We start from the raw sequence: 14,533 nt of genomic DNA on the forward strand, positions 1-14,533 counted from the left end.
TACGTAACTTAGCTATAACCCTTGTGTTGTCTTCACCGTCGTCCATAAACTTGTCATTCGGGGTCAAAATAGGAAAATAGTTTTTTTTTTTTTTTTCCTGACTTTATTGACGCTGTTTTATACTTTTGGCGCTTTTAAAAAGTCTTAAAACATTTAAAAAAACATTTTTTTAATTATTACTTTTTTAATTTGGAAAAATATTTAAAGAATTTAAAAAAAGAGGGGAAATTGTCAAATTAAAATTCATGGTTAATAACCCTAATAAGATTACGTTATCCCTGATTTTTTTGTTTGACAAAAAAGCAGATATTATGAATTATATTGACTAAGATAAGAGGATGTTGAGTGAATCACAGACTGATTTATGTCAATGTTTGGCCGGGATGCCGTTTGAAACCATTTAAACATCTTTTTTTTTTTTTTCAAATGCCATGAAATCAACTAAAATTCAATGGAAGTAATAATTAATCTTACCTGCGAACAACATTAACGGATGTACAGTGTATGTTTTAAGGGTTCCATACGTCGTACGTGCATCCAACTTATTTTGTGTCAGTTTGGTTGTTAAGAAACCCATATTTCTGATATAAAAAAAACTGTGAAAACGGGTCAAAGTTGACCCGAGGACAACACAAGGGTTAACCTTAGCACGGTGGTCTATTAACTAGCTAACGTTCCTGCTAGCTAGCTCTTGGCTATTTCTTTAGCTAGCGTTAAACTGTTGTTAAAGCTAACGTTAGCGTTGTTCAAGTCTTACCGACAACGTTTTGAGTGTGAGCCAAGGAAATGAACAGTAAAACACATGTGAGCTGGCGTGAAATAGATACTTGGTAAAATAATATATTATCCTCGTTAGCCATTTGGTTTGCTTCAGATTATGAAGTCGACATATTTGTAAACTGTAAGTGATGTCTTGGCAACGCAGATCTTAAACGAATCACAGCTTCATACATTTTTCTTCTGGGGAAAAGTTTTTACTTAATTGCACAATAGTGACCTCATCTGGCCTGGAATGGTAGATGAAAAAAAAATGTTTTCTACGAGTTAATACGCCAATAACATGACTCTAACTTGACACGAGGACGTCCTCGTGTCAAGTTAGAGTCATATTATTGACGAGTGTCAATTGATTCATTATCAATTAAATATTATTTACAGAATTATACATGTAAGTTCCGCTATCTACTATTACATGTATTTTAAAACCTTTTCAAACACATTTTAATTTGAGCAAAATATCCTACCTCTAGGTGGCAGCATGTCGCTGTTATTCTACACTGACCGCTGGTCTAAGAGTAGTAGAATAAGAGTTACATCACGTGACCAACGTGCCAGCGTGCCTGTCTCTGACAAATGTGTAGCATGTACAGTGGCGTTAATAAAACACAATGTTCTCGTTTGAAGATCTGATGACAAGTCTGCAAGACTGTGTGATCACCGAGGATCAAGAATCTGAAAATGTCAGCCAAACATTAAGGCTCTTTTTGGACAAACTATCAGAATCCTCCAGGTTGGTAGCCTACTTATAAGTTAACCTCAGAACTAAGTATTCGTCCCATTTTTAAATAAGGTGTGATAATGACTGAATGATTATGCTTGCATGAACAGGAGTAGTGTGAAAAGATGTAAGGAGCGCTGCTTAGAGGAGGCTGTCCAGCTGCTGCGACAGATTTCAGAGGCTCAGCTTCATGTTTTGGAGGAGAGTCGTCTCCTGCTTCTTGTCAGACTCCTCATCTCCATGCAACTGCAGATGGCCAACATCTCCACAGCCTGTCGTAAGGTGGACCAGGTCAGCCCTGCAGTACATGTCTGTTCACCGTACAATGCTGGAAACAAAGACGAATCTCATTGAATATTTTATTGACTTATTGACATTTGTATGTGCTTGACAGATGTTGCAACATTTGGCAAAGGTGGACCACCCAATGGTTTTTAGAGAAACCCATCACTGTTTGCAATCTATAGTCCATACAGACCAGGTACGGAGCTCTCACTACACTTGTGTTTGTCATATATTTGCCCAAAGGCACTGCACATCACTTTTACCTCATCTTTTGTTTTTTTTTAGATATTGTCTTTTGAGGATCTGCAGAGAGGTTGGTGCAGGCTAAAGACAATGTGTTATTACAATGTCACTAATTTCCTATTCTATCAAGTTTTTCATCATCTTACTGTTGTTTTTACCTTTTTTAGCTTGTATGTTCCTGGAAGACAGCACAGTTGGTCGTGAGGTGTGGCGAGAGTCATTCCAGTCGTTTCTGAATAAAATGTCAGAGTTATTCCCGGTTGTATTGCAACAAGAATCCCTGAGAGACGGGCCACTGTGTTACATTGCTGTAAAGGTACATGAAGAACAGTGTGCATCATAAATCAGTCCAATGCAAATGTGATGTGTTACTGACCTGAGAACTGTGATCTCTGCAGGTGTGTTTGCAAGTTTTCCAGCTTTTGTCCAGTGACGTGGCTCCTCTAGTGTGGGACAAGGAGCACATGGGCACGTCAGTGCAGAACATCCTGCAGGCTCTTATGGACATATTACTTGGACAGGTGTCTTATTAATTCATCAGTTCTGAGTCACTTAGTCAAAAGATAGATCTCTTTTTGTCTCATCAGTCAGTGTGTCCTGTCTTACAGTGTTGCAACAGGGACACTCGTCTTTTGGCCGGCACTGCTGTGGCCATGCTGATCAACACAGCATCAGAGAGCAGAGCTGGAGAAGCTGCTGCCTGGAGTCTGCTACAGATCTCTCACTTAGGTAAGGTACCACCAACACTGCTGGACACATGTGGGTTAAAATGTAAATATATTTCTTTCTCTGTTGAGCTATGTCCAAAAAAGCATGAAGCTATACATACTACAATCTAAAACTGAGTATGAATGCCTAGAGAGTCCTCTTATTCCTGATCCCTGTTACGTGTCAGAGCCCTGGCGGCTGACTGTTGGGGCTCTCCAGGCCCAGTGCTGCCCTACAGGGAAGGACGGAGTGGACAGGCTGGCTGTGAGCAGGGGCCTCCTGACGTGCTGTCGACCTCACATCTTGCTCAGTTCACATTTGGATGCCACAGAAGTAAATCTAGTTTAAACTCATGTCAAAAACATGTTTAACGTTTGTTGTGCTTACTTTCATTACCAAATCCATCATTTCAGATGTGCTTACTGCTGAAAGGTTTGTTTCCTCTGGTCTATGCTTTGTGCGAGGAGAAGCTGGATTGTCACTACTTTGCCTTTGAAGGTGGGTAATGTCCAGGTTGCTTATTCATATGATTGAATGGCGATATTACCTGTTCAAACATGGCATGTTGTTGCAGCATTAACACTGTGGCTGAAGAAAGTTAAAGAATGCCTGGCTGATATCTGGAAGATGACGGGAGTTCGCCTTCTGTCTGTCGACTGCAGCCTACAGCAAGAACTTATTCACATTATCTGGACCAATGCAGAAAGTCCAGTGAGTCAGCCGTGCTCTGAGCCATGTCTCATAGTGGACCTCATTGAAAGATGTATTACTGCCAGGATTGTTCATTGACTGTGTTACTGTGACTTGGCAGGTGGAAGGTGTGACAGAGTTTGTGCGCGTTGCCTTTTGTCTGCTGCTGGACCTCTATGAGATGGACTGTGAGCAGTTTTGTGACACAGAGAAGACTCTTTATTTTTCACTACTTGAGCAAATTATCAAACTACCTTGTGAAGCTAAAGGCAAATATCATCGCCTTTGTGCCCTGCTGCCGTATCTGGGTACTGACTTGGTGAGGATTACAGGATTACAGTGTTAGTATTGGAGTCAGTTGTGCTCATGATGACTTAACATTTCTTTAATCCATCAGGTGCTGGATCAATATGCTGAATTGCCCAATCATCTCCTGAAGTGCTTGTCAACCAATCACCTGTCACCATGTGGATCGGAGCTTTACAAGTGTCTGATCCAGCAGCAGAGACGAGAGTTATGTGGAGGCTCACTGAAGTCCGCTTCCCACACTGAGCTGGAGCTGGCCAATCAGTGGGCGAGGCGTTGGCGGCCCGTCCTTTATAAGGCGCTGACGTCCAATGTGACTCTTCTACAGAACAATAGCTCATCACACTTATTACCCAGCACCTTTCACGTCTTCCCCTCTGCTGTGGATCCTCTACTGGCGTCTCTGGACTCATCAGGCCCTGGCCACCTCCACGCCTGGGCTTGCATCATGAGCGCCTATCGAGCCACGACTGGAGGCTCTCCCTGGGCTCTGCAGGGTACCTCAACCGTTGAAATCCTCCAGCTTGCTCTAGGATCCGCGGATGACAAAGTGCGTCTCGCTGCTCTCAACCTACTCTGCTGCAGCCCAAAGACCAAAGACACTCCAACCGCTGAGGAGATGTCAATAATGAGGATGTTTATTCCTCAGAACCTGAACTGTGAGTCCTCACCTTTTCGCCAACATTTTCATGCCGGAGTAAAGAAGTTTCTGGTTCGAATTAGAGACGGCTGCTTGGCACATGTCAGTGGACTAAAAGGCAAAAAGAAAGGAGATGGTAAAAACTCAGAGAGGGAAGAGGACATACTGGAGCGGGGAATAGGTGAGATAACTGACAGCTGCTGTATTTATTTACTGCTGTAAAGCCTGATACACATTTATCATACTGTATATTGGGGTTGCTTATGAACATTATATGCCCATACTGAATGTTTCAGCTGAAGGTATTTATCTATGTGTTCCTTTTCTAAGGAATCTAAATCTAAATGACAACTCAGGACAGGGATAACAGATGAGGACACTTGGCATCCAACCTTTTTGTATATCATATAGGGTTTGTGGAATGGTTGGGCCAGATTCCATACAGCTATCTGGCACCAGGACACAGTTACCAGAGGAAGAAGACTGCGTTGCTGTTGCTGTCTGCAGTGCTGGAGACCTGCACAGACACCTGGAGGCCAGACAAAAAGAAGGGACAACCTCCAGGTAAGTTTGGAAAACCAGTGATTGGAAAATAACCAAACAAATGTGTTGCGTAATTCCTGTCAAATGTTAACTTTGTATTGTTTAAAATGATTTTGACTTGAAATTTAAATGAGCTTTGTGTTTTTAGCGAATATGGGGTCTCTTATTAACTGTGCCAGACAGAGAGCACAGTGGGATTTTGTCTGCAGGACAAAACAGCTGGTCCTCATCAGCTGTTTAGAAGATTCTACAAATGAGGTAGAGTTGCCTTAAAGCTTTAGGGCGTAACTTTTTTATATGAATGAAAGTCTGTTTTATTCAAGCCATTGCCATTAGTTGATACAAATCTCATTAAGACGATCAACTCCACAAAACTTTCTCAGTATGGCTATATGTTCAGAAGATTGTGTCGTCCGGCGACTTTGTCACTCAGAAACTCGGGTCAAAATAATTGCCTCTTCTGAAGAGTCCTATGTGTTATTTTGAATCCTCTGTGTTTTCCTTGAATACTAGCAACTGTGTGGAGGAAGGTTGTGGCCATTTCTTAGAATTCCTCATACAGGAGACAGAAACTACGCAGTATAGCTTTAACTGGCATCATTATCTGTTATATTGGTCAAATCAAAGATTGAAGTTGAATCATATTTTGAGACAATCGATAAGTTTTTTTTTTTTTCTTTTACAGATTCGGGAGCTCTCAGCTGGGTTATTGTTAAGGTTTTTCCCACCAAGTTTTCCAGATGACATCGCTGCAGTGCTGCTCACGCGAACCAAACAGCTTCTGTGCAGTCCTCGGGTGCAGGAGGCTCAGATGGGAGCACTGATGATGAAGGTCCTCTTTCAGAAGTAAGCCTTGACTCCTACATACCCTCGTTCAGAATTATACCCGCTTTAGACGCAAATTATAATAGGTTGTTCTACGTGTAGATCAGAAGACCAGCCCGCGGACTGCAGGTTGAGAGGTAACATAACTGTCAGTGGTGGAAGTCACCCGAAGGCCTCCTGCATGGTCAGATTCCTGGTGAAGGAGCTGGAGGAGCACTATCTGACAGCCAAGGCTGACATGATGCTTGCAGCCAGAACGAAGCCTATACATGGTGAGATCTGCAACACTGATTTCTGCCATAAAGGACCTTTAGCCCTAGAAATGTTGTTCAGTGCTTTAAATCCTCTCATTACTTCTACTCCAGCTGTTCTAAGTGCCCTCCAGAAGTGTTTCCTTGAGGCACCCCGCAGTGTGTCAGACACCCTCGACCACAGTTTGACCGTTGAGATCCTGGTCCTGCTGGAGAATATGTCTCTGCTGCTGTTGGGTGTTCTGTATGGAGACCGGGATGCTTGTGCCACTGAAAAGGGTAATGGAGACAGAAACAATACTGATTTGTGGATGAAGTACAGTACATTTTAGATTTACAGACACACGCACACGCACACGCACACACACACACACACACACACACACACACACACACACACACACACACACAGTAAATCACTCTCTTCTGTCTTAGATGCCCCCCCTTCTTTTTGTGATATGGGAAATGCCATCAGCTCTCTGATAGCCCAAGAGTCTGGAGGAGGCCGGGGGGATGGAGACGAGTGTGTCCTGCTATCTGAGGAGCACAGCCTCGTTCTCACCTGCTGCTGGGTCTCCCTCAAGGTAAAACAGAACCAGATGCACTATTTAAGATGCATAACTGCATACTTCATTCAACATTTAGGAAGATGGCAAGAATCTGACACTGTAATTTTTTCTCAAAATGACTTGCTTTCATGGTTTCTCATCAGGAAATAGGAATCTTCTTAGGCTCTCTGGTGGAGAAAGTTCTCACCAAATCCAAATCCAAATCCAGCAAGTGCCTCCTTACAAAAGAGGATCTAACAAGAGCATCAAACGTGTTCAAAAATATTCTTCTCAAATGTCGTCACTGGGTAAGTTTTTTGAATCCACTTAGAAGTATTAAGTCACCTCAGCTCTCATGGAACTTTCTGAATGACATATTTCTGTTCACTAGGGGGCAGTAGAGGGATGCTGTGCAGGCTTTACCAAGTTCTGTGCGTCTTTATTGAGCAGCAATGATCCAGAGCTTATGGATATCCCAGCCCACATGCTGAAACAAGTGAGATGTGATAAATGCTTGGATGTCATTTTCATGAATGACTTGAGATGTTAAACTATGGCTTATAGATATATTTCCTCCCCTGTCTCTTTATAGGGATTGCAGGTTGTGCGGTCCCCTCGATCTACCTCTGTGACCCGGCGGGCTGCAGGGTTGCCTATGCTCATCCTGTGCGTTGTGTCAGCAGAGGAGGCCAGTAAAGCAAGACCACTGTTAGCCCACAGTATGCAAATCTTACTGGAGACAGCCAAAACCCCTCTACCCGAGGACTGGGACCAAACCCTGGACCTGCCACAGGTTTGCACACAGCAACAATAATAAGGGTATTAGTCTTTGGAACCACAAAGACAGATGTGGTCACATAATTGTCCTTTCCTTTGCAGGTGTGTGCGGTTCACACTCTGCAGGCCCTGGTTCGTGGTTCTGGTCTGGGAGTAGCTGTTCTTCACTTTGCTCCTGCTGTAGCCATCTTGTCACTCACTCTGCTCAGTTCTCCCTGCTGGGCCATGAGGAATGCTGCTCTGCAACTTTACAGTACGTTTTGGGCTGTATTTGTAATATGATGGGCTAGAGCTTATCGATTGATCTTCCCATTATTTTATTATTTATAATAAAAACTGCCCTATGTAATTTGAATTGTATGTTGCATGTATGTATGTATGACCAACAGTCCAAAACCCCAATAATCCGTCATTATTATTCAGATAATCAATTTAAGACAAAAAACTAGCAAATTCTCACATTTTAAGTGCTGACACCAGTGAAAGTTTGCGTAAAAGATTATTGACACAATACAAAATAGTTAATTAATCGACTATTTAGTTCAGCTCTAATTATTACCCCTGATGCTAAAGTTATTAAAATCTGTTTTCAGGTTCTCTGTGCTCGCGAATGCTCGGCCAGCGGCCCAGCAGTGAAGAGGGTGGCCCCACCCAGCACTGCATGTCCCCGCTTTCCTTCTTCTTCCACTACCCTGGGCTGCAGCTCTTCCTCCTGGGTGAGCTCAGAGGGGCAGCACAAGCTCTCCAGGGCCCACCCAACGAGGCCAAGCTACACCTCCAACCTTCTCTCTTCCCTGTCCTGACTTTGTTGGCACAACTCCAGCCTGGTGTCCAAGACTTAACAGAGTGATTACTGTTTACACTTTGATCGGGTTAACTATTATTCATCAATCATCAGTTGCTTTTTAATTCAGGCCAAAAGGATGTAGGTTTTTTGTTAGCTCAGTGTATTCAATGACTTGTTTACCTTTACTAGTGAAGAAGAGAGATTATTTGAGTTTAGTGGTGTGACTGAGGATCACTTGTTAAAGGAATATTTTGACATGTTGGGGAAAAAAGCTTATTCACTTTCTGAGAACCACTTTCATGTCTGTACAATAAATATGTACCTGGAGCCAGCAGATTGTCAGTTAGCTTACAAAAAAAGGTTTAACTACGTCATGTCATTACTAGGTTAGCATTATATACTGTATTCATACAGAGCAGTAAGAAAGGACAAAGTTTTGTCCATTGATGAATCTCTACACTGAATATTGTTTGACCGAATGTCTTCTCTGGTTTCCCTCTGCCAGAACCTTGTCAGACTTCCTGCCTCCTTTACTCCAGCTGTCTGCCAGTCCTATTTACAGTGTGAGAGTGATGGCCTCGAAGGCTTTGGTTGCCATGACTCCCCCCTCAGAGTACATGAACGTCCTCATTAAACTGACGGCTCAATTGCCCAGTCCGCAGGACCGCTGCTGTCACAACCGGCTCCACGGACAGCTGCTGCAGATCAAAGCCACTCTAAAAAGAGCTCTCTGCACGGTCAGGTGAGACTAAAAAGAGCCGTTTATTCATGCATCAGACACTTTCAGGCTTTTAAAATGCCCCGTGTATTATTTCATCAGACGGTGTCTTTGAAACCCCGCTGTGTTTCTGTTCCCAGTGCCCCTTCAGCTGACTTGTGTGAGGTGCTGCGCCGCGTGGATACCTCAATGTGGCTGGTGACCGAAGCTCAACGCTGCCCCCTTGTAAGAGCGGCCTACCTCGGAGTGGCAGACTCACTCAGAAGACTCTGCTGTGAGACTTATCTGTCAAAGCTCAGTGACACACTTGTGCATGACCTCCAGACACCTCAACAGGAGCTTCAGGTGTGTGACACCCATGTATAAAATATAGATATTGTTCTTTGTAGGCTAACATGTTAGCCTTTTATTGATAGTATAGATATGCATAAATAGGCGGGACATATGCTTTAATGCTGAAAAGGTCCGTGGCCCACAATTGATCCGGAGACGTTGCATTAACATAGTACCCTGAAACCTATTTTCTCAATCAGCATTTTACTAAAAGTTATGGATTCATATATAAACACAGCATTTTCTGCCAGCATGTAATTCATTTAGGTTATTTCTCATGAGATAGTTCTGTTTGTGTGGTTTTATCTATACTCTTCTCCCTAGTTTTTAGTAAGCGGGGCTCCTTTAGACTAAATGTGACATATATTTTTGTGCAAAAAAAAAGGAGTTAGCAACATTTTAATCAAATTGTGATTACGTTTTGTGGTTGTTAACTTATGTTGTCAATCAAAATAGGTCCAACTACATTGACACATCCTTATGAAGCAGATTAGCTGAGTTTTATTAAACTCATAATAAATACAATTTTAGAATGTTTTTTTCTGAACTTAAACTTGAACTCTTGCTTTTTATGAATATGTATTCTTATATAGAAACGCTCAGTATCTTAAAGTCAGAAGAACTAGACTCAAAATCGTGAGTATTTCTCTAATACATTAAATATACAGACCGTGACTTAAAAGTACCATCAAAGTAACGTAAACATATTGCGAGGTAATTCAGAATAGAAATATCTAATTGTGACACTTTGGGGCTCCGTTCAAAACTGTAATAACTTTGGCAGAAAATGGTGCATTCATGTTGGACCCCATCACTCATTGTAACAAGCTTATTTCCAGGAGCTTTTAACAACAAGGCTACCAGGATGCCCCGACAGATATTTAACGCTTTATCTATGTCACTTCCACAGGTCGGGTTGCCATCCTTCCATCAACAAGCCATCCACTTTCTGTGTGCAGATTTAAAGTGGGCTTGTCAAATATGGGACAACTTCTCTGCAACGAGCCCAGATCTCAGGCTCTCATTGGCCACGTGGGTGGTGGATGGGCGGGGTTCACAGCAGACCGGCCTGAAAGAGGTGATCCAAAGGGTGTTGCAGGTGAGACAAGATCTGCTCCGTACACTTAAGCATGAAGAAAACAACTTTTCAAAAAACCTGTTTAACAGCTTTCACTGTAACGAACTTCTTACAGCACAATGGGAGGAAATTGGGGAAATGTAAATACAAAGCCATCTAGCTGGAAATCTTTTTTAATTCTGAGGAGACAGGGTGTGTCTATAAGCTTTTATTATTGCTGTTCATGTAGGTCATGTAGCATGATACGTTATCTAGACCACCCAGTTGTGCCTAGCCATGTATATCCTGTGTTGTGATTGAGTGACCTCTCTTTAAGACAAGCTCGATAAGATGTGACACTGCATATCTACAGATTGTGGGTAAAGATGTGCCCTAGTCATTTATTTTACAGCACTTGTTTACATTTATTACATCCTTTAGTTGGACTAGAGCACCCACTTTTCATGTGTGTGTTTAACTATAATAATGGTACAGTAAAACATGTTTTGTTGAGGAAACCACGGAAATAATCTTAGTAAAGTGCTTGAGTTGTTTAAATTTGCAAGAAACATCGATTCTTTACATTAGTGTAGTATGCAGGGATCTTTTCAGAGTTTACCTGGTTGACATTTAAATGCACATTGATCATTTGACAAGTAGATTAAAGGACTGTACTGATGCTCTCTATCTCAAGTCAAACCTGAGGGAGGCATTGCTGAGCCACAGTGTGGAGTACCGCAGGACCTACCTCGCAGCCCTGGTAGCAGTGATGGCCGGAGGCGATTCTACTTTCCATCAACCTCTTCCTCAGTCGACCCCACTGGAGGATCCGGTTCTGTCTGAGTGTCTGGATTTGTTGCTTGGGGACCTGGAGGACCAGCGAGGAGGGCCAGAGTTTCGGTCGCAGGCTCTATTTGCTGCTAGTCTGCTGCTTTCCCAGTGTTCAGACACCAGGTTTTTACATGTTTTTTTTAACCTTTTTTAGTTAAGTATAGAGTCAGATACTGTACTGGAACACTTCTACCTGCAGCTCTGACTTTCTTCTTATCTTTGTGTAAATTAGTCAAAAGATATCCGCGTTGCAGCGCTGGTGTAGCGTTTTGGAATGCCACCGGTCGCCAGACGCCCCTGAAGTGCTCAGGATGGCGTGTGCTGAAGCTCTGTGTGTGGCTGGAGTTCCTCTAATGAGCCGCAGCACTCTGCCTGCCATCATGATCAGGTGTGAAGGAAGTCAGATAAAGTTGTCCATGAAATGATACAGAAACAGAAATTTAAAATGTTGAATCTTTCTGGTTTAGGTCAATCAACACAGGGCTCTACCTTCTGCAGGACCAAAGCCAGCAGGTGAGGATGAAAGCGGCCTGTTTTACGTCCCTGCTGCACCATGCGAGTAAAGGAGAAAGCCAGAGGAGCGTCTACCTGATGCAGGTCAACCAGGCTCTGCCGCTCCTACTGGACCGGTTGCTGGAGGAATTCTGGGATACTCCTGGCACACTGGAGGTGCTGCTGTGTCACCTGCCTCAGCCTGACCTCAGATCAGTGCTAAGAGAGGCCTCAGAGACGACGGGGTGTGTTACCCTCACTGAGTCAATAAACATGAAGAAACTGAGTAATCTCGAAAGGAGTGTTACCTAACTTTAATTATTGCTGTCTTATTCAGGTGTTCCAGCCTGTACGAACAGGATGAGGCCAATGTGTTTGCAGAACCCTCTGTGATGTGTGCACATGTGTTGCCTTACCTGCTGCAGATGGCTGAAAAATCCTCTGAATCCTTTGCTGTGGCACAGAGCCTGAGTGCATGGGCAGAGGAGAGTGCTGCACAGGTGCTAGACAGCCTTCGAGTCTGCAAAGAGCTCCAGCCAGGTAGCTCATGAGTCTGTCAGTCTGAATATACAGTAAGATGTTGTGGGATGAGCTGTGGCAAATACTAAATGGTGAAAATGTGTTACAATGTAAATATTTATTCTCTCTTTAGCTGAGACATTGACCATGGCCTGGCTGGCTCTCCTCATGGACCCCCGTTTCCACAGCACCCTGTGTGGCCTGTTCACCAGGGCTGCCTTTCTCCTCCGGCTGTTGAAAACAACTGATGATGTGCAACACCTTTGTGATCCTTCTGCGCTGCACATGAGTTTACAAGAAGTTTGCAGTCTGCTCAGTCCAAACGGTGTCCACTTTCCCTCTGCTGTAACAGCTGCTGTGGCTGGAGAGCTGCCACAATGACGGAACCAGGGCCTTTTTCCACACACTCAGTGGGGAACAGCCTCTTGGTCGATGACGTCCTGGATGAAATTAGCTGTGGTTATTTCAAGAATGCTTATGACATCTACATTTGCAGCCTTAGTCCTAAGTCTGGGGATTTTTGTAAGTGGCTGCAGTCAGTGAAGAGATCCACTGGGCCATAGGTGCCTCATGTTCCTCATACGGTCTAGAGGCCTGTTTTTGCTATAGTTCTTCTAAATAACAATTTATAACATTGCATATTCTGAAGCTGTATTCCATTTTTTATTAATAAACCTTTTTTATGCAGAGGTACAGCCACTGGAATATCCCCAGGTCTGTCTTTATGATCACCATCACTAAAGCAATATGCTTATATATTCTTACTCCCAGAGCAGGGCTCCTGTCCTCTGTTGTTCTACGTGGTTTTCCATGTCCATGCATGTTTCAGGAGCTACAGTAGCAGCGCTCAGACTTATGCAGTGATGTAATGTGATAGCGTCTGCAGAAATTGGCTGCTTGGTGCCCAGCAGGGGAATATAATGAATGTTTTGATGTTCCATTAGAGACCTTTCGCCCGGATAAGTGTCCATTTTCCAACCACATGAGGGCTGAAGATGATTGACTAGATCAAATAGAGAGCTATCAGTTGCTTAGCAACAGACAACACACTAGAGCAGTCTTACATCACAAGATAGCCCACTGCTTTTTTTATTTATTTAGATGTCTCAGTATTAGGCAAACACTGACGTGAATGACTTTGTACATGCTATGGTTGGGAATCTTACGCTACGTGTTAATAAATGTACATGGAAGTTTTTATTGTTGTATCCTCACAACATTTTTTTTCTTGGCATAGTGTATTGTCAGAGGTGATTACATGTTAAAAATAATACAGTATCTACAAATTGTAATTTTATCTAATAGTAATAGTATACTGATACTGACTGTAAACCAGCATTTTTTTTACTTCATTTATTCAAGGTGGAGTACACTGAGAGTAATACTATCTTTTTCAGGAACGCCCAGATCACATTCACACAGTTACACTTTCACACGTGGAAGCTGCCCAGTACAACCACAGTCTGATCTGTGGCCTGATGTGTGTGTCTGATGAGCAGTTCCATTGGAAAGGTTGAGGTTAGAGGCCTTGCTCAAAGGAATTATAATGGTGGTAATACTTTTTACTTTGAATGCTTTTCAGATGTATCCTGCCGGCACGGAGATTGTACTGATGACCTTCTGGTGACAAGCTTGCTTCTCTAAGTTCACAGCACAGACCCTTTAAAATAATGGGGGGCTTGAACTTTGCTCTACTTCCAGACAAAGGCAAGAAAAACATGTGCTTGACGTCTTGTCAATATGCCTGAAAACAAGGGCAGAATTTTTATGAAAAGACAATCTTATCAGAATCTGCTTGAACAATGTGTGCAGTAGTGTGTCTTATACCTCAGTCTTGAAAACAAAGTCTGAGAAGTGAGTGTAAAAAACAAGGTTGTGACTTTCCTGAAGGCAAAGTGTGTATAAAACTGGAAAATGACCATCTGGAATCATAAAAGCCTTTGCTGTTGTTACGGAGAGTGTCTTTGCTCTCAGTAAGCGTGTGCGTGTGTGTGTGCGTATCATTAGAAACATGCAAGAGTGTTTTCCCACTCACTGTTGGGTCTCAAGTAGCCAGTGGATCTTTGCTCTTGCCAGAGCCAAAAAGACAGTAAGGACTTTGTTACTATAATTCCATTTCTAGAATAATCTTAATGAAATAAATAATTTTCAAAAGAAACTGCATTTAGATTTGTTTAAGGAACAGTTTATGCTGAACATAATCAAGTATTGTAATAGCATGTTTGTCCTTCATACTATCAATACAACTTAGTTTCATTTTCCAAAGCTTGAAATCCCTAAAAAAGAAAAGAAAAGAAAGCTTGAAATGCCCGATAAAAAAAGGTGTGACAGATTTTAGCCATTGCTTTCTCTCCCGGCCAAAAAGTCTCAAATCAAATTGACTGAATCAGTCTACTTCAGCTCAGTTTAGTTATTATGGAAGTCTGTTTTTTGAAAAGTTAGTTATGATAAAACATCAAACGTCAAAGGATTAGACAAAAAC

The 14,533-nt window shown here is 42.6% G+C and overlaps 2 protein-coding genes across 2 annotated transcripts in view; one reads left to right on the top strand and one right to left on the bottom strand.

Annotated features, from left to right (window-relative positions):
* Positions 1 to 875, bottom strand: part of tctn2 (tectonic family member 2) — a gene marked incomplete at its 5' end in the record, with an annotated part of 5,325 nt that extends 4,450 nt beyond the window's left edge. Inside the window, 1 exon segment of the mRNA XM_034872247.1 lies at positions 734 to 875. Within this exon segment, the coding sequence (XP_034728138.1) occupies positions 734 to 875 (142 nt within the window).
* Positions 876 to 1,320: 445 nt separating this feature from the next.
* si:ch211-225b11.4 (thyroid adenoma-associated protein homolog) lies at positions 1,321 to 13,255 on the top strand. The gene is made up of 31 exons (XM_034871083.1): positions 1,321 to 1,510; positions 1,609 to 1,789; positions 1,893 to 1,979; positions 2,069 to 2,096; positions 2,194 to 2,342; positions 2,425 to 2,547; positions 2,635 to 2,755; positions 2,922 to 3,067; positions 3,148 to 3,232; positions 3,309 to 3,445; positions 3,546 to 3,743; positions 3,822 to 4,551; positions 4,782 to 4,934; positions 5,062 to 5,171; positions 5,599 to 5,759; positions 5,841 to 6,010; positions 6,104 to 6,268; positions 6,425 to 6,573; positions 6,702 to 6,845; positions 6,929 to 7,033; positions 7,130 to 7,330; positions 7,417 to 7,567; positions 7,908 to 8,160; positions 8,607 to 8,843; positions 8,960 to 9,164; positions 10,063 to 10,251; positions 10,904 to 11,163; positions 11,273 to 11,428; positions 11,508 to 11,777; positions 11,870 to 12,072; positions 12,185 to 13,255. Exons 1-31 carry the CDS (start codon positions 1,389 to 1,391, stop codon positions 12,430 to 12,432), a joined length of 5,637 nt encoding a protein of 1,878 aa, XP_034726974.1. The 5' UTR covers positions 1,321 to 1,388; the 3' UTR covers positions 12,433 to 13,255.
* The last annotated feature ends 1,278 nt before the right edge of the window (positions 13,256 to 14,533 follow it).

The sequence above is a fragment of the Etheostoma cragini genome, chromosome 5 (genome assembly GCF_013103735.1).
Source record: "Etheostoma cragini isolate CJK2018 chromosome 5, CSU_Ecrag_1.0, whole genome shotgun sequence".
In the NCBI taxonomy this organism is placed as follows: Eukaryota; Metazoa; Chordata; class Actinopteri; order Perciformes; family Percidae; genus Etheostoma; species Etheostoma cragini.

Coding starts and splice junctions, on each gene's coding strand:
- si:ch211-225b11.4 (XM_034871083.1), top strand. CDS start 1,389: ATGTTCTCGTTTGAAGATCTGATGACAAGTCTGCAAGACTGTGTGATC. Junction 6,846..6,928: donor TTCTCAAATGTCGTCACTGG/GTAAGTTTTTTG, acceptor TCTGTTCACTAG/GGGGCAGTAGAGGGATGCTG. Junction 10,252..10,903: donor TGATCCAAAGGGTGTTGCAG/GTGAGACAAGAT, acceptor CTCTATCTCAAG/TCAAACCTGAGGGAGGCATT.